The sequence below is a fragment of the Mastigoproctus giganteus genome, chromosome 12 (assembly GCF_048544385.1).
Source record: "Mastigoproctus giganteus isolate SK-2022 chromosome 12, ASM4854438v1, whole genome shotgun sequence".
NCBI lineage: Eukaryota > Metazoa > Arthropoda > Arachnida > Uropygi > Thelyphonidae > Mastigoproctus > Mastigoproctus giganteus.
The window spans coordinates 19340639-19364072 of NC_143586.1; the positions used below are offsets into that span (position 1 = coordinate 19340639).

The following is a 23434-nucleotide window of genomic DNA, read 5'->3' on the forward strand; positions in this document are numbered from 1 at the left end:
GAGTGGAGAGCTTATTAGTTTTTTGAGACAAGTTATGGAATCCAGTGTCATAGGCCCATTCTCATTTTTGAGACAAGTTAGTTAATGTCCTATAAATAAATTTAGGCATAAATTATACCTTATCATAAAATGGAAGAAATTTATAAATAAAAAAACATTAAAATTACAAACATAATAGGAATTAATAAAGCCTACACCTTCTTAACACCATCAGGTGAAGTAAAGCACCTAAAATTACGTATTACATTCTTACTATATTTACCTTCCAACTTAAAAAATGAAAAGGAGAACCCAATTATGAAAAGAAAATAAATTCATTTTCTTGGAAAATGTGAAGAAATGTTTAATTTCCTATCTCTTTCATCAGTATCACCAAAACCAACATTATTGAAATTCATTAAAAAATAACAAAAATACATATAACTCACAAGTTACTTTAGGAAAAAACTTATGAAAGAATGGAAGACTGCAAACATCAATTATCCAAAGTAAGCCTACAAATACTGAAACTGAACTTCAGAAGATAACATTCCTTTACACAAGACTATACATTAGGCACATTCATACAACAAAACTAATGGTTTTATTATGGTAAAGTAAAGTAATCTTTTCCAGAGTATGTACATATGTACGTTTATCATTTCAATTATGTTTCATATAAAATGTCTGTTTGTGTATGAACTGCCAATTTCTCAGTAAGTGATGCTATCTCTTCTCTGTGTTTATAATAATTATAGCCACATAAAATTTTATGTTTCTACAATTATTGGAAGTAATAGATGGCAAACAAATAGTTTTTAAAATCAGATTAAGAGATCAATGTCTGTCACCCAGTTATTACTTGACTTGGGTTTATAAAAACAAAGCTCTCTGGAATTCAGATCTAGAAGTTGATGAAACTAAATAAAGTGATATATGTGCAAGATATTTCACGAAAAAAAAAAGTAATGACAAGTTTTTGTTTTTAATATATTTTTTTTTACAATTTTTTTTGAATTTTTTGTTAAATACTGATTTGATTTTTTAACAACCAAGTCAATAAGAGCAAATTAATATTTAAAAGCATTTATTACAATTTTTTTTATAAAATTTCAAAACTCCAAGAAAAACTTGGAAAGTTTGTATCACTACATAGAGAATAAAATCTGCAATTTATTAGCAGAGTGAGGCATTAGTGTATAGTGTCTATGGCTGGTTTGCCTGTAGACTGAAAGTGCAGTGAAAAATTCTGGAGAAGCTCTACATCTCCTTCTCAGGTTGTGTAACTCAACTCCATTTGAAAGATTAAACATATTAATTTCATAAGATTTCTAATCTTGAAATTAATTTTTAAGAATCCAAATCTTATTTTGCTCCTGTCAGTGAAAAATGTATTTTTCACTGACAGGAGCAAAACCTTCCAAATGGGTAGTAAGGGATAAATCAGTCAGCTGACCAGAGAAGAAATATTATTTAAAAATATTAAATCTTGACGACATAATTTGTACTGCCTTTCTGTTGTTAATTACAGGAAGCAGGAAGCATGTAAATTAATTACATGCTTCCTGCACTCTTCTCTTCTCTTCATTCTACATCTCTTGTCACAATTTCAGATGTTTCTAAAGTTCCTTGAAATGTTGTGTTTCTGAATGTTGGTCAAGTATGTTGTAATGAATAACAATAGTTGTATTATAAATAAATATATAAAAATCTGGGTTATTTTCAATTCTCTCTCTCTCTCTCTCTCTCTCTCTCTCTCTCTCTCTCTCTCTCATCCCATTAAATACATATAAATTTTATTTAGGTTGAGTAGTGAAATACCTTGTGGCATGCTATATAACCTTTAAATTATTGATATTCAAAATATTCATAACATTCTGATGTATGCTACCAATATTGTGAAATTCCTGTTTAAAAACAGATATTTTTCTACTTTTTTTTTTTTTTTTTTTTTAGGAGCATTAGCAACTAAGGCCATATTGCTCCGGGATATGCGGTGGTCATTCCCTGACCTTTCTGCATCCTCTGTATTTGGTGGTGACGAGCTCGAACCCCGGTCTAATCAAGAAGCGTGTGCTATGCACTGCTGCTCCTTCCCACCTGGCTACGGAGGCGCCTTCCTATCCTTAAAGCCAAGATTACCATTTTAAAATCAAGGAAAACCAGGACATTTAGATTTCTGATAAACAGATTCTTTTGTACACATTGGTTTTGATATCTTTAATCTAAGAATATTTGTATATGTATAAATAAATATATGAATAATCTATTTATATAAATTTACTGAAACTTATTGAGTGAACTGAACTTTCTAAATTTTATTACTAAAAGGTTCTCTAGGTACTGTGGCTTAATCTTAAAGGTGTATTCCAATTGACTTTACAATTTTGAAGATATCAACTTAATTGGGATATAACATCTAGAAATGATATCGCATAAAACCTAGAAACTTATAAGTAGATATTGAATTATACCATTAATTTTCATACTGTGGATGTTTTAATCATTAGTGCATATAAATGCATTAACATATTAGCAACACTGCATATTTTATTAATTTGATCAGTTTTCAAGACATTGCAAACTTCAGGAATCAAACTGAGAAATGTGATTTCAGTCATTGAAAATCACAATATTACATAACATTAATGTGGAAAGCATATTAACAGCATTTTACTTTAATTTTCATACCATAATATTAAGTGAAACCATATTCTTTGAACATGTAACATAATATTTCAGCTTTGCTATAAAAAGTTTATGGAATACATTTTGAGGGCAAGCTCGAAATGTAAATATCAAATTTGTTGCTAAACTTATGGGATCATGAATCACCAATCACAAAGCATTCATAGTGGTTAGCAGTATTGTCTTTTGTGTTGTGAAAAGAATTTTCCACATAGAAAAAAATTCCAAAGTGATTAACATGTGAAAACAATACAGTATATGGGATAAAAAAAAATGAATAGCATGAAAAATTTTTGCCATTTTTTAACAAAGTTATGTACCTCAAAACAAGAGAAAAATGACTTTTCAAATGATCTCTTTCTCACCAATATCCATTTAAAAATTAACCAGTCCAGTTTTCAAACAATTTTTGAAAAAAAAAAATATATATATTGTATACAAAACATTCCAGGAAACTCTACCTTAAGTTGCCTAGTTGTTATTGTTATTTTTTTTAGGAGCATTAGCAACTAAGGCCATATTGCTCCGGGAATATGCGGTGGTCATTCCCTGACCTTTCCGCATCCTCCGTATTTGGTGGTGACAGGCTCGAACCCTGGTCTAATCAAGAAGCGTGTGCTATTCACTGCTGCTCCTTCCCGCCTGGCTACAGAGGCACCCTAAGTTGCCTAGAATAAGCTTTAATGATATTTATGATGATATTATTTGTGATATTCACCAAAATATCGGAGAATATTGCATCTGGATTCCTTCCAATGAAATGATTGATGCTTGTGGCCATCATCATCATTATTATATTTAGCCATATGGTGAAAAGGAAGCCTGAGACTTTTGCTGCACCAGCCAAAAAAAAAAAAAAAAAAAATGAGTTATCCTGTGAAAGAGAGAGAGAGAGAGAGAGAGAGAGAGAGAGAGAGAGAGAAAGGACAAGAGTCAGAAGTAAAGTAGTTACCCTGAATCTTTTGCTTATTTATATTATCTGATGTGTATTTATATGTATCCTTGGTGACTATGAATATGTAGCTGGAATGATACTGAACTTTCAGATGTGACCCAAAATATTACAAAATGTCTCAGTTCACACATATTGTTATTCTCTTTCTTTAACAAAGCTACACTTTTTTAAGTGCATTTCTTTGTAATCATATTATGGAAACAAAGAATAAAGTGAATAATAAATTTGAGAAAATATCATTCTATGAATCTAATATTATAATCAAACTTCAAAATAAAATCATTCTATCTAAAAATCTTCTCTTAAAATAATATTACTAACATGATTCAAATGATTTTCACAGATGTATGTAATGACATATTCTGACCTAGGGCAAGCATTTCCTGTGTTGCATCCAGTCTTTTTCCTTTTGCTATAAAATATTACAAGAGATAAAATGAAATAAAACAATAAAATAAAAAACTTTACATAGTGATACTTAATTAAACACATTCCTTTTGCAAGATAACCTTGAAAGACAAATCTCAGTACGAAATACCTAATCAACTTGTGGTCTTTTCTTCTTGCCTCATCATAATGACTAGTTTGAAGCAGTGCATAACAAATTTCATAGAACAGGCATGTATACTGATGTTCTATTTGTACTTGGATCATATCATGATAATGCAGTGGAAACAATATGGCAGCATGCATAACTGTATCCAAATCAAAATACACTAAACCAAGAAACATTTCTTAATTCAGATCATTAAATACCATTCCAGTCCTATCAATCATAGCACTATACATGTACTGTGAAATAACAAGCAATAGAAAGGATCTTGAAACACATACAAAAATCCAAGGGAGTAGCAGCACTCAATATAGATGCCACATTCTTGTGACTTTCCGCAAGAATTACCTCCACATCATTACATATTAAAAATATCGGCTTAAACTTTCAAAAAAGACCTTGAACAAGAGTAAAGCCTTCTCATTGCAATAAATCATGAATACAATCGTTAATCTTATTTAGCAATCATGGAAACCACAGTCCACTCAAAGAACAAGTGCTACTACACTCTCGCTCCTGACCATGTGGCTAGATCAGGCCAAAAAATATTCTTGTTTTCCAAAAAATTCCAGCATGCCCACAAGGTCAAAGGAGTTTACAATAAATCATGAATACAATCATTAATCATATTTAGTAGTCTCTGGCTTGAACTATAGTCCACTCAAAGAGTGTGTACTACTGTACTCTCGTACTACCTCAGCACACCTTGCCAATATTGGTTGTTGTGACAATAAAAAAATAACTACTGAAATTTGTGCAAGCATTACTTTGACTCTATCATCTGCTAAAAATATAGATGTATTACCCCTGTTCCCTACCCTTAACTAGCAGTTTCCCTGAACCCTTAAGGTATCCTCAATGATACTGGAAAAAACCCTTGCACACCTTTGTTTATATGTATTCCATCTCTACAAAATAAATTTATTCAATCTACAAGTGCAGGCGCACTGTTAAAAATTCCCCTCTCAAATCCTTTGAGCTTTCAGCATATAGTCCCTTCTATCATGCTTGGGCAGAATTACAGACAAACATCATTCTGACCTAACCTGCAGCATTTTTTCAGCATAGACCTACATCTGAGTTAAATATACATTCATGCTGAAAAGTGCACAGCATACAAATCAAGTGCATTGGGTGCCCTTCCAGATATCACAGTAGTTATAATCACCATCCTGCCACACCTAGTGGAAAGAGCTCGAGTTCAAATCCTGTCAGTGACATTAGGAATTTCTATGGGGGGTTTTTTCACAATGTGGCTGAGTTTGCCAGTCTGAAGCAAGGGCTTTTTTTTTCTTGACCAGAAACTCTGATTTTATTCCAGCAAACTGACTGAAAAGTACATGCAATTACAGATACAATATATTGAGGTCTCATAGCTTTACATACAATTACAGATGCCTCATAGTCTTAGTTGCTTTGATGCTTTACACATACATAACTGTAACACACACCAAGGGATGTAGAATTAATAATGAACAAACAGTTTCACCCTTAACATTTGCCTTCCACCTTCATGCAGAACACTGAGATAAAAACTATTAATAACTCATAGGCCAATTCAGAAAAAATGGTTTTCAGTCCATTCAACCTGCTGAGGAATCAGACTAGCCAGTTTATTCCGACTTTCTTCTTAGGAGCAAACGTCTGATGATATCAGAATTCACCAGTTTGTATGTGTTTAACAGTATTAGTCCCTACATGAGTAATAATGCTCTCTTTACCTTCCTTAAAATCTGACAATCTGTTGTGGTGACATTATTAACTGTTGCTCCCAGCAGACATACCCTAGTTCTAGTTAGCCTATCCTTATTAGTGAAACTCATCATTCTCCATTACCTGCTTCCATAGCTATGGAATCTCCAAATAAAACTAAATCCTCTTGAATCATAGCAATGTTTACTTGACTATTCTGTTCCCAAGCTCAGAATTGGGGATGCATTACCTGGCAGATCAATACATATTTGAGTCCCTGATGAGTTCCCAGTTTTGTCTTGAGTGCAAGCATCCATTTCTTCAGCGACTCAAATTCTTTTAGTAATATAAGTTTTAATTTGAGATGAGTACACTCCTTACATTGCAAACAAAGAAAAGAATTTTCAGTTTAGCTAAGATTATCAACGAGATTGACTTTTAAATACATGCTACAGTTATTAGCATTAGTAGAGGCATATGATGCATACAAGTGAGTAACTCATGACTCATATGGGAACTGCCTATGACCTTTTTGCATCCAAGACAGTCCAGTGTACTAACTAGCGGCCGGCCTGCAAATACCATTTTAGAGCTGTACCCTCGAAATGTAAGGAAGATTGGATCTCACCATGATGTTTATCATAACCTCAAAAAGTCATCAGTCATACTGCATGATGGAAGAGATGGGGAAGGGCTGACCAGAACCTAGCTCAGGAGACTAAACATGGGTTACACCACTTCAAGCCTCCAATAAGCAAGGTGGTGGTATTGCACAGGTTGATGAGAGTCATCTACCACCTAGTATTGCCTGGTAACACGGGGTGGCATTCCTTCATGTGATGTGGGCACCACACCTCACAGCATCCTTGAATGAAATGTTTTTTTTTTATCGTATGCAAGATGATAAAATTTGATGCAAGAAAGCAAAAGAAAATTCCTTCACAAAGTATCAAAATTAAATTTATAAAATTATAGAAATTAAATTTACAAGATATTTAAAGAAATTAAAGAAAAATACAAATTTGTCTACTAATCTCTTAATTCAAACTTCCTTCAATCCCTTGAACATAATCCTATAGAGCCAACTGCCCCACATCTGCTCTCTGTGACTCCAATTTGTGAGCAAAGTATGCTTTTTTCTGAGCAATCATCTGATTAGTTTATGTGCTGCTTGTCTTTGTGGGTGATGCTAACCCACTTCTTTTAAACAATGTTACTTGGACTCAGAAGATATCTCACTGTCCATACATGTCCACAAGCATACGTACATATATAAAATACACACACCACATATACCAATACATGTATATCGAGTTTTATCTGCAGCAGTGAATGTAGAATACTGTAACAGAGCTTTGCCAGACATCTGGAAAAATTAAGTACATGCCAATTTCTTAATAATGCTTGTGTTAAAATCAAAACTGTGAATAGAACAAACTGAAATGTACATTTCAGTTTGTTCTATTCACAGTTTTTTCAACTATCCACTGTGTATATTTAAATGATGCAAGTCTCAAATTTGTACCTCTATCAGATGAAAATATACACATGAGAATTCATTTTGAATATACAGCAGGCCCTCGTTATAATGCAGTTCGCTTTATGCTGATTCTTTCATTTAATGGAGTCTATATCTTGAATAGCAAATGAAATGAATAGCAAAACAGCATTAAAACATTTCCCTCGCCGACTTGACAATTTTTCCCACGCTCAGTGAAATTTTCTCACACGCTAATTTCATTATTTATTTTTTTTTTTATGTAAACCCCAAACACCAGAGATATTAGAACCTATAGTACTTAGTACTGTGCTTAATTACAGTACAGTGACTTGTTATGTAGTTCTGAGATCAACATTTTAAAAAATTATCAAGTATATTGCTCTTAATATTTGTGTTATATGCATTTATCCGGAGTCTAGTCATCACTCAGTACAGTATTAGACATTGTGAGTAATGGACAGTTTACTCGAACATTGTATCATAATTAATCCAACCAATGCAGTTACATTTTCAAAGAGTTAATAATGGCAGATAAGAATGAAAAAGCAACAACGTCTGGACGCAGTACGAAGACTATAAATGTAAGAAAAAGACTGAATTTGAAAATTAAATTAGATGTTTTGAAGAGAATCGATTCCGGTCAACGACAAGCAATGTGTGCCATAATTTAGGACTGGCAAATTTAACTGTAAGAACAATTATAAAAAATAAAGAATTAATTATTAGGATTGAAATGGAGAGACTACCTAATTTTATTGAATATAATATCCAATGCAGAATTCAGTTAAGTTAAATATTATATAAAAAAAAAAAAAAAAAAAAAAAAAAAAAAATGTGGAACCATTTAAAACTAGTAAGGGTTTGAATAGATTTAAAATCCAGGGAGAAACCACAAGTGCAGATCAAGGAGATGTAACTTTCAAAAAAGAACTTGTTAAAATTATTGAAGAGGAGTATTATGTGTTATACTTCTCAACAAGTTTTTAACATAGATGAAGTAGGACTTTTTGGAAATGAATGCCTAAAAGAAGTTTCATATTGAAATAAGAAAAAACATGCCAGGTTTCAAAGCGGTGAAGGATCGGTTAACTTAATTGGTGGTAACGCTGTAGGGGATTTAAAATTAAAACCCCCCTTTTAGTTTACCAGGAAGAGGGCCAAAGTACAACCCAAAATCGACACATTTTTCATGATTAAATTCATCAATTAAATCGATTTAAATCAATTAAATTCATGATTTTAATTGGAATTTTAAGTTTAATTTTGATACATAAGTAGTTATCACATAATTATATACGTATGTAATGCAGAATATTTTATATGTACAAATATTTGAATATTAAATATTTTGACAGACATTTGGGCATCTTTTCACTACCATTTATTATTGATTAGGAAACCATTCTATGGCACCGACTGCAACTCACAAATACATATGTTACCTTATGGGAATGCAGTGCTTGCTTAGTGCAGATTCACTTAGCGCTCTGTTTTTTCGGATATCAGCATTAAGCAGGGGTCAACTGTATGTTTTTTTTTTTTTTTTTTTTTAACTTCGATCTGTCCTCCAAGGGCATTCCCACAAAAACACTTATATAATCAAATATCACTGAGTGTTGTATGTATTAATTTTCACTATATTTCATTAAAGCAATTATATAAATAAACTCCGCAAGATAAATTATAGATTTTTATAGATTTTTATAGATTATAGAAAAATTATAGAATTATAGAACATGATTTATAGATTTTTAAAAATGTATGGAAACAAATAAACATGATATTGAAGCTAATGTTATGCAATATTTAACTGTATTTTGAAATACTGTGTAGTATCATTTGCCTTCTAATATACATTATATTATATTAAAAAAGAAGAAAAATTTTAAGTTTTTTTTTTTATTTTTTATCAATTCTCTAATTTTATCAAGAATTAAACAATTATTTTTTATATTCAGTTTTAATGGAAATTTCTAAGATTTTAAGCACATTTTTTAAAAATACTCTATAGTTTTAGTGTAAGCAATAACAAAACGTTGCTAGGAAGCAAGGTAACATAGTATCAGCCTTCTGATTCATTAATAATGATATAAAGATCATAAACATTGGGGGACTTCATAGATTGCACAGTAGTTATAATTGCTATCCTCTTGCATCTGGGGAAAAGAGCAAGAGTTTGAATCCCATTGGCAATGGGATTCAAACTCAGGAATTTCTAAGGGCTTTTTTTTTTCACAATGTGGCCAAGTTTTTCAATCTCAAGTGGGGGTTGCATGGTTTTTTTCCTCCTCTAATCTCTGGTTTTTCACCACAACACAATAAATTGATTCCTCATAGCCTTAACTACTTTATAACATTATACACACACATAACCATAAAACATACATTGAGGTACACAGAATTACTTATTAACTAACAGTTTAACTCACAGCATTTCCTTACATTTTCATGCAGAACACTGAGATAAAAACTATGATCTTAGGAGGAAGCATCTGAAGATATCTCAAATGCATGACATATCAGCACTAACTTTGTCACAGACATTCTCTCAGATATGCCAGACAAGCTGTTCTTGCTACCTGGGAGTCTAAAACGCTGATGGAACTGATATTCGGGTGACACTCAAATCAAAGTGGACCCAATTTCGGCGAAGTCCGGACGGTCTATGACAGCCAAATCCTCTGCTTGCACCTTCACGATGGTGGGACTGTTAGTAATCCTGGGTATAACCTTCATGCACAAGTACATGGTGGGTGACCACCCAGGTGTGAACCAACGTAAGCAGGGGTCGAGGTGTGGCGCCCACACCACATGGAGGAACGCCGCCCCTCTATGTTACCAGGCAGTACTAGGTGGTAGATGACTCTCATCAACCGGTGAAATACCACCACTTTGCTTATTGGAGGCTTGAAGTGGTGGAACCCATGTTTAGTCTCTAGAGCTAAGTTCCGGCCAACCCTTCCCTATCTCTTCCATCATGCAGTATGATTGATGATTTTTGAGGTTATGATGAATGTCGTGGCGAGATCCAATATTCCTTACATTTCGAGGGTACAGCTCTAAAACGGTGTTCGCAGGCCGGCCGCTAGTTAGTACACCGGACTGAACCTATTGGTAACTCTTTAGGAAGCTTCCGGATCAGCTAGTGTATAATCTTGCTACCTCTACTCTGCCAGATAGTGACTGGAGGGAGTCCAAGTAGTGTGTATGCGGGGAGCATTGTCGAGGCCACGTTATGTCAAGGATCTGGGTATATTCTTACCACGTGTACGACATATCCAAAAATTTCATTACTTCATACAGCATGTCCCACCCACTTTTTCTTACTATTGAATACACCATGAATTGTCAAAATAATAGAGCAAGCTTATCTGCGAAAAGATCTAAACCTCCCAAGGACTTCCTAATTCATTTCACAAATATACGTGGTCTCAATTCTAATCTCAACGATGTCCATTTCCACTTGCAGTCTTCCAAACCCCATGTACTTTTTCTGACTGAATCTCAGTTATCAGTTGATTCAACTACTGCTCATCTCAGATGTCTAAATTATTTGCTGTATGATTCCTTTCGCCTCAAAGGTGGTACTTGTGCATATGTCCATTCTGATATTCCCTGTCAGAGACTTGGCAATTTGGAATCTCCTCTCTTTGATCTTCTCTGGCTTAAAATCTCTCTACCTCATTGTGTAAAATTCATCTGTTGTCTCTACCGTTCTCCCAACTCGACAAATCACTTGGAGCTCTTTGACTTCCTCTCTTTGCAACTTGACTTTCTCCAGTCCAACTTTCCTAACAATGAGGTAATTTTCCTTGGTGATTTTAACGTTCACAACTCCAGCTGGCTTCCGTTTTCTAGTCACACCGACCCAGCAGGTCGAGATGCTGAGGCTTTTGCAATTACTAATGACCTAGCACAGATTGTTCACTTACCTACAAGAATACCAGACAATCCTAATCATACAGCCAATACGCTTGATCTTTTTCTCACAAACAACCCTTCTAAGTACAAGGTTGAAGTGAGAGGTCCTTTAGGCACTTCAGATCACAACTTGGTGATTGTCGCTTCTCCAATGGAACCTTTATCTCATGGCTATTCCCAACCTCGTATTGTTTGGCATTACAAGAATGCAAAATGGGATGACCTGCGAGACTTCTTTTCTTCCTTTCCTTGGTCTGATTACTGTTTCAAAACTTCTGATGTCAACGTTTGCTCAGATCGTGTCAGTGAAATTATTCTTGCAGGAATGGAATCCTTTATCCCACACTCCACTTTAAAATCTCGTCCTTTATCTAAACCTTGGTTTTCCAATAAATGTGCTAAGGCTGTCCAAGAGAAGAACGTTGCATATCGTAATTGGCTTGTTTCTAATTCTTCAGTTTCATTTTCTGCCTACACCAAAGCTCGCAACAATTGTAAAGCAGTTATTAATCAGTCCAAACTAGAGTTTGAACAGGCTAAGAGTAGAAAACTTGCTTCTTGCCCTAATGGTAGCCGAGAATTCTGGTCTCTTGCCAAAGCTATTGGCCGCAACTTTTGCCCATCTCTGCTCCCACCTCTGTCCAAACCAGATGGTTCTGTTGTCACTTCAGCCAAGGATAAAGCTGACCTGCTAGCATCCCATTTTTCTTCGAGCTCATGTATTAATGATCTTGGTAAAACACCTCCCACCATTCCTAACACGCTCCATTCAATGCCTCCTGTGGTCTTCCGTCAAAAGGATATCAGAAGGATTTTGATGAATCTTGATGCTAAGAAAGCTCCAGGTCCTGATGGTATTTCTCCACTTGTTCTCAAAACCTGTGCTCCTGAACTTACTCCTATTCTTTGCCGCCTTTTTTCACTTTCTTATTCCAAAGGTGTTTTTCCTTCTGCTTGGAAATTTGCTCATATCCAGCCAGTTCCTAAAAAGGGTGACAAATCCCTCCCATCCAATTATCGTCCCATTGCAATTACTTCTACTCTTTCTAAAGTAATGGAGAAATCAATTAACCGCCAACTCTTAAACTACCTAGAAACCTTCCGTCTGATCAACGATCGCCAGTATGGATTCCGCCAGTGTCGATCCACTGGTGATATTCTGGCTTATGTTACCCATTTATGGACTAATTCAATGGAAAGGTTCGGTGAAACTCAAGTAGTTGCTCTTGACATCTCAAAGGCTTTTGATCGTGTTTGGCATAAAGGTCTTCTAAACAAGCTTCCATCTTATGGTTTGCCAACTGTTTTTAGTAATTGGTTATCCAGTTTTCTCTCTGATCGCTCACTGAGGGTGATGGTAGAAGGCTCTCTGTCTTCTAACTTCTCCACTAATGCCGGTGTCCCCCAAGGTTCAGTTCTTTCCCCCACTCTTTTCCTCTTGTATATCAATGACCTTCTTCCATTGACTGGAAATCCTATCCATAGTTATGCTGATGATAGCACATTGCATTCAACTTTCCATTTTGAGAAACCTTGTCCAGCTCAATCAGCTTCAAGTTCTCGAAAATCTGCTGCCAATTCCTTAAATGCCGATCTTCAGGTAATTCTCCAGTGGGGCAAAGATAACTTAGTTGATTTCAACCCTTCTAAAACTCAATCTTGTCTTATATCTCGCAAAAAGGATTCTTCTGCTCCTATGCTTATCTTTAGTGACACTCCGATTTCTAGGCAAAATGATTTATCTCTTTTGGGGATTACCCTGACTTCTAATCTCTCTTGGCACAAGCACATTAAAAATATTGCTTCCTCTGCATCTAAAAAAACTTGGTTTTCTCTTTTGCTCTCAGCGTTACTTTTCTCCCATACAGCTGCTCACTCTGTATAAATCGCAAATCCGCCCTGCCATGGAATATTGTTCCCACATCTGGGGTGGTGCCCCCAGAACCTCTCTCAGGCTTCTTGATTCCATTCAGAAGAGGGCAGTTAGGTTAATTAATGATTCATCTCTAACAGAGTCTCTCCACTCGCTTTCTCATAGACGCACTGTTTCTGCTGCATGCCTCTTCTACAGATACTTCCATGGGCACTGTTCTTCTGAATTGGCTTCTATAATTCCCGCTCTCTCTTTCAAAACAGTCCGAACACGTGCCGCCACCAGCCAACATCCATTTACTGTCCAACTACAAACCCACAGAACCAACTTTTCATCTTCCTCATTTATTCATTCAACTGCCGTTTTCTGGAACAACCTTCCTTCATACGTATTTCCTGAAAATTACAATCTGCAGAAGTTCAAGTCCAATATCAACAAATATCTTCTTTCGTCTTCTCAACCTCCAACCCAAGCACGGTACTAAGTACTATGGGTTATAATACCTCTCGTGTTTGGGGTTCTCATAAAAAAAAAAAAAAAAAAAAAAACATACATTGAGGTACACAGAATTACTTATTAACTAACAGTTTAACTCACAGCATTTCCTTACATTTTCATGCAGAACACTGAGATAAAAACTATGATCTTAGGAGGAAGCATCTGAAGATATCTCAAATGCATGACATATCAGCACTAACTTTCCTTATAGTTTTGTCAATGTTTATGTCTGTTTCTCATTGAAATGTTGCTGAAATTATTGAAGGTTTCAGATTTTTAAGCAGTAAAGGAAAGTTTATTTTCACATTAAGTCAACAAAAGATTAAGATTAAGAGTCAAAGATCTTTTACATACCACACAAAAAAAAAAAAAAAAAAAAAAATGTAAAAAACATGAAATGTATTACTTACCAAAAATCTTTGCTATAGCTATAGCTTCTAAAGTTGAAAGGAAGGGAACTACAATGATGGCAGAACCAAGATCCTATGAAATTTAAAATGCAATATATAATATCTATATTATATATATGCATGGTAAAATCTATATATTACATGCAGTGAAGCAAATCATCATACAAAGTGTGATTATAAAATAATCAGACTGAACTGTGTGTGGCGCCTCCATAGCCAGGTGGGAAGGAGCAGCAGTGCGTAGCACACGCTTCTTGATTAGACCGGGGTTCGAGCCCGTCGCCACCAAATACGGAAAGTTCAGGGAATGACTACCGCATATCCCGGAGCAATATGGCCTTAGTTGCTAATGCTCTTAAAAACCAAATAACTAACTGAATTGTGTGTGTGTGTGTGTGTGTGTGTGTGTGTGTGTGTGTGTGTGTGTGTGTGTGTGTGTGTGTGTGTGTGTGTGTGTGTGTGTGTGTGTGTGTGTGTGTGTGTGTGTCAGTCATGGAAGCAGTGGAAGAACAATCATAGTAAAGATATGCTGAAATGCATTTCCACTTACAGAAAGAGGACCCTCAAGGATGGCCAGTCAGTCTTGTCTAGCAGATATAAACAGAAATACATGTCAGTTTAAAAATGACTGACAGTTAGTTAAAGCAAAGAATCAAAATGAAATTTTGCATGAATTTAAATAAATCTGCAAATGAGGCAAGTGATACATCAAAAGAAGTTTGTGAGGATGAAATACTGTTAAGAACAAGATTTTTTTATTGGAACAAAAAAGTTTAAAGAAAGTATGAAGGGCATCCATGATGATACATGAAGTGATTGTCCAATCAAACACATGGATTGGCAAAATACTGAGGTCTCACATTTGGTTCATTCAGAGAGACTAACTGTGGTGAATGGGAGGGGGGCATCTTATAAGGTGTTTTTATAAGAAAGAATATTTTATCTTGGGAAAAGTAACCAACATGAAAGTTTATTAAATTAGTTAAAACTAGAAAAAAGACTTTCTTCTTTTTTTAAATATTGTTTCCTTAAATTTTGTACAACGTTTGACAATGAAGTTTCAGGACAGTCAATTTCAAGAAAACCAGATATTAGAATGAAAAGGCTTTTAATATTTTTTAAAGTAATTGCTTTGCACAGCTACACACGTGCATATTGCTCATATGGGTGTTTAAAACATTTTTAGATGCATTTGAACTGACTACCACCAATTCCTTTTCACATTTCAGTTAATGTCTACCATACTGTCAAATTATCATCCTTTTAGTATGGATTTGATTTTAATGAACAAGAAATAGTCTGGGAGAGATAAATCAGGAAAATGAGAGGGGGGTTAGCTCTGAAATCCCATGCTTTTCCAAAAACTTCTTATATAATCAGCATAAAATGAGATCTAAAGTTGTCATTCAGCTTGGGAATCAGCTTCCTTTTTCTTGAAACTAAATCCTTACTTTGAATCAGTAGTGCAGCTACCCTTTTCAGGCCCGGAGACAAAGAACATGTTCGGGCCCCTACTTAATTAATGAAAATTGCAAAAACAGGAGACAGCCAAAGACGACGGGCCCCTAAAGGACCCGGGCCCGGAGGCAATTGCCTTGCCTGCCTACATGATAGCTACGCCACTGCTCTGAATTCTTTTAACCAGATTCAAAATTGTGCACAGTACTCTTTATTCAATGTCATACCTTGTGGAAAAAATTCAATGTGAATGATTTTTTCATGTAATTGAATAAAGTAATCAATATCACATTTGTTTTTGATTTTTGAAAATGAAACTGTCTCAGAGAGCATGCTGACTGCCATTCCATGCTTTGTCACTTTGTTTGTGGATTGTATTTGAAGCACCATGACTTGTCACCTGTTACAATCGAATCAAGCAAGGTGGGATTATCAACAACAGCTTGAATAAGCTCTTCACATGTTTGACATTCTGCTGCTTAGCTGATGGAGTGTGATTCTCCTGTCTTCGTCCAGAATTTTCTGGGCCTTTGCAATTTGCTCTGGAGTGGTGAAGTTGGCTGTACTGGCTGTGAGTCATTAGGTCAAGAAGGCTGCAAAGGCCGAGTCAAAGCTAAAGAAGGCTGCAAAGGCCGAGTCAAAGCTAAAGAAGGCTGCAAAGGCCAAGTCAAAGCTAAAGAATCTGTGAGCCACAGATTCTTGACCATTTTTAATGCTCCTGTGCAGTGTTATTCAAACACTTGTCTCTGTAAAACTTTTACATTTCTCTTGCATTCTCTGTAGCCTCATACCACACTGAACACAATAACTTATAACAAAATATTGATGTCTTCAAACCTTCCATTATGCAGTTCACAAAATATTTTGAACACAGAAAAACTACCAAACATGTCAAAACTTTAAATTATGTCAGTATATTCTTAAACACACACTTCTACTTGCCAGCAGTTTGCCAAAACTTGAGTGGTTGTAAAGTTTTAAAGTGGAACTTGCAATTTCACAAATTAAATGATCAATCTATATTATGTGAAGAAGGGAGAGTAAACCATCTCAAAATTCTTACCTCAAATTTGGTAGCCAGATTTCACCACAGAAAATTTTTATCCAGAAAAAAACAATTTAAATGAGAAACCAGAGTGATTTCTGTTTAGCACTTAAATTTGAAGTTCTCTACATAAAGATAACTATTTATAAGATGAACATTGCAAAATTTTCTTTATAAATAGTTACATATATATTGAGACATCTTCAAATTTAAGTACCAAACAGAAATCATATGAAGAAAATCATTATAAGAATGTTTTCTTGGATAAATTCTATCAAATAATATTACAAGAAGACAATTTATATGTATAAATTTTCTTTATGTTAATATTTCATTAAACAAATAACTCTTACATTTATAATTTGGTAGAAATCCTTGTGTATTGTAGCATTTGTCACATTATCAAATTTCTGATATGAGAAAGGAGGAACTGCAAATGGAGGTAAGCCAGCATCAACTGCTTGGGTTAATGTTAGAACATTGATATCGAATGAAAGAAGTATAGCTGTTAAGGCACAACAGATGACCACTAGTAGTGCATTCCTACCTTGAAATATATAAATATATTAACAATCTGTGATATGCCAATAACTTCAATATACACATGTCCATTAATGAAGATGTCTTTATAAGAGTTTAAAGCTTACCAGATTCAAGGTGGTTAAAATCACATCATTTTCAATACAGCCATATAAAAATTCTTGATATTTTCTAAAACAGTTATCTTTGAGAACAAAATCATTTTATAGTAAACCAACTGAGAGATATGATACTGTCACAATTGATTTTAGAGTATCAAATGACAATTCCCCTTTCCTACCTCCAACAAAAATTAATTTTTTCTAGGAATTTGTTTTACTTTCTAGGTTGTAAAAAGGATAAGATTTTTATCCACCCTACATAAATATTAATCATATTTTCATTTATCTTGATGCTTTTATGCTATAAGCTTCAAGTTTACTTCAAAATCAATTAAAAAGTAATAATAATAATAAAATTACAATTGTATGATTATGTATTAAAAATATCTGGTCAAAGAATTCACTAGATGACATTGATCATAAAATATTGATATGAGATAGAATTAAAAATATAACTACTATCAAGGGTAAGAGAAATGGATTTTTCTTTTGTAAAGATGGCTACAGTGATCTTAGAAAGTTGGTAATTTATAATTTTCAGTGGGATCATCTGATGATATTACCAATTGCAAATTCTAAATTTGGGACATTCAAGGAAGTAATCATAGATGCTATTAAGCTTTTTATAGCAAGCACAAGCTATAGTTCAAGGTTTAGAACTAAATTGATGTCAAATGAACTGATGAAACTAATGACAGAGAAAAAAAATGCATGGAATGATTATAAATTATCATGGGACACAGATAGCTACAGTAAGTACAAACTAGTCTGCAATCGAGTTAATAGTGTGGTTAGTCTAGCTAAGCAGATTATGATAAGTCTATAAAGTAACGAAGAATTCTCTGCTTATGTTAACACTAGAAGGAAAGAGATGAAAAACATTGGCCCACTAGATATGAATGGCATAACTATTGATGATCCTGTTCAGGTTGCTGACAAACTAAATAAATATTTTGCATCTAAATTCATGCATGAAAAAGTGTTTAGGGATGGGAATACTATAAGTACATCAAGTTATAACTGAGAGCTAAATGATTTTGAAAACAAAGTGGAAGAGAAATTGTTGAAGCTAAAGGTAAATAAGGCAACTGGTTCTGATGGGATTTATAAAGTTATATTAAAAGAAGCGACAAAAGTGGTAAGCAAACCCTTGGTCATAACTATGAGAGCATCCTTGGGGATACTCTCATGGTTATCACAAAGGGGGAAGATGAAAGGGCAATAGAGAATTATAGACCCGTAAACTTGACTTCTGTTCAGGAAAATAACAGAATCAGTGGAATATCAGTTGTAATACTACAGGATCATGAGTTTGGTGAGGGAGAATCCCTGGCCTATCTGATTAGCTACTATGATGCAATAACAAAGGAACTGGATGCAAATGATAATTTATATATCAAATATTTTTCAATAAAGCTTTTGATGTTATATTTTGACTTTACACTATTCCTCACGAAAGGCTACTGTACAAATTGGAGCAATGGAAGAAGACAAAGGTTGGTTATAAATGGGCATGTTCTTCTTGGATTAATGTTATTACTAGAGTACCTCAGGATCCAGTGCTGGGTCCCTTGCTGCTTACAATATTTATTAATGATACTGATGAAAGTTCGCAGATGGGCACTGCTCATCTGCAAACTTTCTCATACAGAAATCAAGACATACTACTGCAGTAAGACCTAGAAACATTAAGCAGGTAGGCTGAGAAGTAGCAATGGAAATTTAACATTTGTAAGTGCAAAGTATGACATAAAGGCAGAGTAATTCCAGAATACTGAGGTTATTAATGGTACCACATAAAAGGTTGTGGAGAATGAAAGAGACCTATGTGTGAAGTTCTCTGAGCAGTGCAGAGAGGCTGCTAGAATGGGGGTTTGTGATACACAGGAACTTAGCCAGCTGGTAAAAGGAGGTGCTTATTACATTACACATGCAATAGCTAGGCTACATCTTGAGTACTACATAGAGGTCTGGAAGCCTCATTTCAAGAAAGATGTGGATCCATTGGAATGGGTGTAGTAGAACAACCACATTAGTCAAAAACACAAAGGGTACTCTTACCACAAAAGATTTCAGTTCTGTAAATTGTAGCACTTGGAAAGTAGGCACTTACAAGGAGTCCTACTGAAGTGTTTAAGCCTTAAACAGATTGAGTAAACTTAATAATGGTATTCTAACTCTTTCTCAGACAATGCATACAAAGGGATATAAACTTAAATTGAAAAGGGATGGCTGCAGAATAGATGTGCAAAATTTGCTTTCAGATAGACAGTAATCAATTGTTGAAACAAACTGCCATCTGGTTTTGTGGATATAGGTAGCTTGAATTAATTTAAGAAGAATTAGACATATTATTAGATGAGGTGGACAGATGAGGTAGGTTTTTTCATTATTTTTGTTTTTTTTCTTCCCCAGCTGATGCTGTATATAAGCCTGCTTCCTTGCACCATTTTCCAGTACTACTACTAATAATAATTTTTAAATTTAGGAATTAATTTAAAACCATGAAAAAGATTCTACCTCAAGCCCATCTACTGTGGAAAAATATATATTGAACTTGCATGGCACAGAGATGGTCAACTCTTGCATAGCATTTTTCCTGCATTAAAATTATGCCCCTTTAATGTCTACATAAAACTGTTTCTATTTTGCTTCATCAGAGATAAATAGGGAAAATATTTTTACCCTATTTATTTCTGATAAAAAAGACAGAATCAGTTCTGAAATTCAGTTCAGAATCAGTTGTGAAAGTGAAGATTCTCCATATATTGTTATTGCAACTGATTCGTGCATTACAGTAAAAAGCCTCCCATTTTCAGATGTATGCAGTTTGCTGTAATATATACCAATTCAATACACAGACCAGATTGCCAACATTTCCACCTCAGCTATCCACTTGTGATGAATGACTTTAATGAACTTGGTTAGTGGTTTTGCAATCTGCATTATAATTAAAAATGGATGTGAAAAACAAATTATAATGCATAATATATGCTGTGACCACTAATGTCATAAAAATTGTTAAAATTGTCTTCTTAAATCTAAGAGCCTTCAATCTAATCACAGTCAACAATTTCTTTAAAAATGAAAAACCTAAAAAAGCTAAAAGTTTCAATATCTAGAATAAAGATTTCATCCATACCTGTGGCAACAGACCACCACGAGGCTTCTAAAATCTTACGAAGCACTGGTGACAGTTTGCTATTTGTGGAAAATTTCTTGTCTTTGAAGTGCTAAAATTAAAATAAATTCCAGCTAATTTAGAAATATATTGCTTATGTTTATTTTAATATAAATATATTGCATTTATTTAATAAATATTATTTCTTCATACAGTAATTAGTGCATATTTAATTAATCTAATTTATATAGAGGGATCAGCAAAAAAATAAATAAATAAAAATTTACAGATATTATAGGTACAGTAAACCCCCGCTATTCGCAGGGGTTACGTTCCTGAGAAATGCCACAAATACCAAAAACACGAATACTGAGTTATGGCTCCCGTAGTAATAAAGGGGTTCCGTTCCAAAGTATGAAATATATAAGAAAAACTAGTCTAAAATTTTGTCTATGTATGTATTATATGTGCCTTCATAATATGACTATGTACATAGACAGTACATAGTGAAATGCAAGCATATGGCACCGAAATGAAAATAAGAAACAATTTAATATTAAATGTAATATTTATAGAAATTTCAAACAAATCTTTCAAACCAGCGCCTTTGCTAGCTAAAAAACTTATCCCGCCAGTGTTATCACCAGTTTCGCTAAAGTGTTGATAAAGGAGTTTTGCCTTTTCATGAATGATGAGTGAACTTAACGGAATTTTATTATGAGTTCCGTCTTCTATCCACAGATTTAAAGCTTTTTCCATTTTTTTCTAATTTAACAGCACGAGTTACAGAGCAAATTTTTGAAGCAATTAGCGCATTTTCACGGACACTGCGGCGGATTTTATCTAATAACTCAATTTTATTCGCTAATGTCATTAGCATTAGTAGAGGCATTTGATGCAAGAAAGCAAGCTTATGCATCAGCCAAAAAAAAAAAAAAAAAAAAAAAACCCACTTCCACTTCACCCCTCTGTTCGTTCAAAATACCTGTCCAGCTGAGCCTTAAACTTATTTAGGCTATCAACCTCCACCACAAGGGATGGAAGTCTGTTCCACCAACCAACCACCCGCTGGCTAAAGGCAAATTTCCGCACATCTATTCTACATCTGTCTTTCCTCAATTTGAATTTATGCCCTCTCGGGTGATTTTTCTGAGCTAGAGGAAGAATCCCATCAGCATTGAGCATGCTTAAACCATTCAAGGCTTTATACACCTCTATCAGATCACCTCGCTGGTGCCTAGTCTCCAAACACTGTAATTTGCAAAACTTAAGCCTTTCTTCGTAAGAGCAACCCTTTGTTCCATTCACTAATCTTGTTGCCCTTCTCTGTACTCGTTCCAGCAGCTCTACATCCTTCTTCAAATGAGGCCTCCAGACCTGTATACAGTACTCTAGGTGTGGCCTGACCATCGCCTTATACAATGGAATAATCACCTCCTTATCCCTGCTGGAAAAATTCCTGTATATCATTGACAATACTCCATGAGCTACTCTTGCAGCCCGTCTGCACTGCTCAGAGAACTTCATATCTGCCTGCACAACCACCCCCAAGTCCCTTTCATTCTCTACCACTGTCAGTGTAGTAGCACAGAGTTGATACATTGCTCTGGGGTTGCTGTTTCCCATGTGTAGTACTTTACATTTGTCAATGTTAAACTTCATTTGCCACCTCTCAGCCCATCTGCTCAACCTATCCAGATCCTGCTGCAGCAGCATAGTGTCAGTAGTGTCCTTGACAACCCTGCCAACCTTTGTATCGTCTGCAAACTTGGACATTAAGCCCGATATACCATCATCAATATCATTTATAAATACAGAAAACAATAATGGACCCAACACTGAGCCCTGAGGAACTCCACTAATAACATCAGTCCACAATGAGCAGTGTCCATTGATTACCATTCTGTCTTCTCCCCCTCAACCACCCCTTTATCCGCGCCTCCGTAGCCAGGTGGGAAGGAGCAGCAGTGCGTAGCACACGCTTCTTGATTAGACCGGGGTTCGAGCCCGTCACCACCAAATACGGAAGATGCGGAGAGGTCAGGGAATGACCACCGCATATCCCCGAGCAATATGGCCTTAGTTGCTAATGCTCCAAATAACAAACAAACAAACAAACCACCCCTTTATCCATAGCAGCAATTTGCCTCCAATGTCACACTGCTCCAATTTGTGTAGCAGTCTTCCATGTGCAACAGTATCAAAAGCCTTTCTAAGATCCAAGTATATAATATCAAAGTTATTCCCTGCATCCAGTTCTTTTGTGACTGCATCATAGTATCCAATCAAGTTGGTCAGGCAAGACTTCCCCTTAACAAAACCATGCTGTGTCTGAGCTATAACTGAAGTCTTGTCTAAATGATCCTGCAGTGCTTCTTTAACCAGTGCCTCCATTAATTCATCACCTTCTTTGATCTTTTCACATTTCCCTTGTTATTCGTAGCCATATTTTTGTACTGGTTAGAAAGAATTTGTCCACAATAAAGTCACTTTCTTCTATTAACACTAGAAAAAGTCTGTTTTACATTGCAAAATGGTAGATTTATCACTTTTAAGCATATCAATTTATAAATTGATAAGTTTATTCAATTTATAAGCATATAAATTAAAAGCAAACGATGAAACCTTCCATGACAAGCGCATAACACATACTGAAGAAGGATTAGCGAGAAACATCCACGCTTGCGATTTTGCCACCCCTCTCCCCCACCTACTGAGCGCTTTTTTACCAGGAAAGATAATTTTAGCCATGCCCATGTTTTTTTATGGCGAAAAATATTCACGGCGCATTAAAATTCACATTTTTTTTTAGGTTTCATTTTATATTAAATCAGCGACTGTGAATAAGCGAAACCGCGAATACAGATACCACGAATAGCGGGGGTTTACTGTATATCTTTCCAATGTATTAGTGTAAAGAATTTGCTTTTTTCTTAGAATGGAGATTAATGGAATAGAATTTTCATAAAGTCTATTTCATGAGTGATTCTATGGCATCAGGCTTTACTTCACAGACAAATGTGCCATTACTGAAGCTTGTATAGCATATCTTCAAGACTTAATTGTTAATGCTTTAAGTATTAATGCTATTCCATCTGA

The 23434-nt window shown here is 34.9% G+C and overlaps 1 protein-coding gene across 1 annotated transcript in view; it reads right to left on the reverse strand.

Annotated features, from left to right (window-relative positions):
• Nucleotides 1-23434, reverse strand: part of LOC150076753 (sodium-independent sulfate anion transporter-like) — a 132562-nt gene that overhangs the window by 37291 nt on the left and 71837 nt on the right. The window contains exons 7-10 of the mRNA XM_090386190.1: nucleotides 20357-20447; nucleotides 16927-17120; nucleotides 14071-14143; nucleotides 3990-4034 (exon numbers count right to left, since the gene is read on the reverse strand). Coding sequence (XP_090242316.1) covers nucleotides 3990-4034; nucleotides 14071-14143; nucleotides 16927-17120; nucleotides 20357-20447 — 403 coding nt within the window. The remainder of the gene's footprint in view (nucleotides 1-3989; nucleotides 4035-14070; nucleotides 14144-16926; nucleotides 17121-20356; nucleotides 20448-23434) is intronic.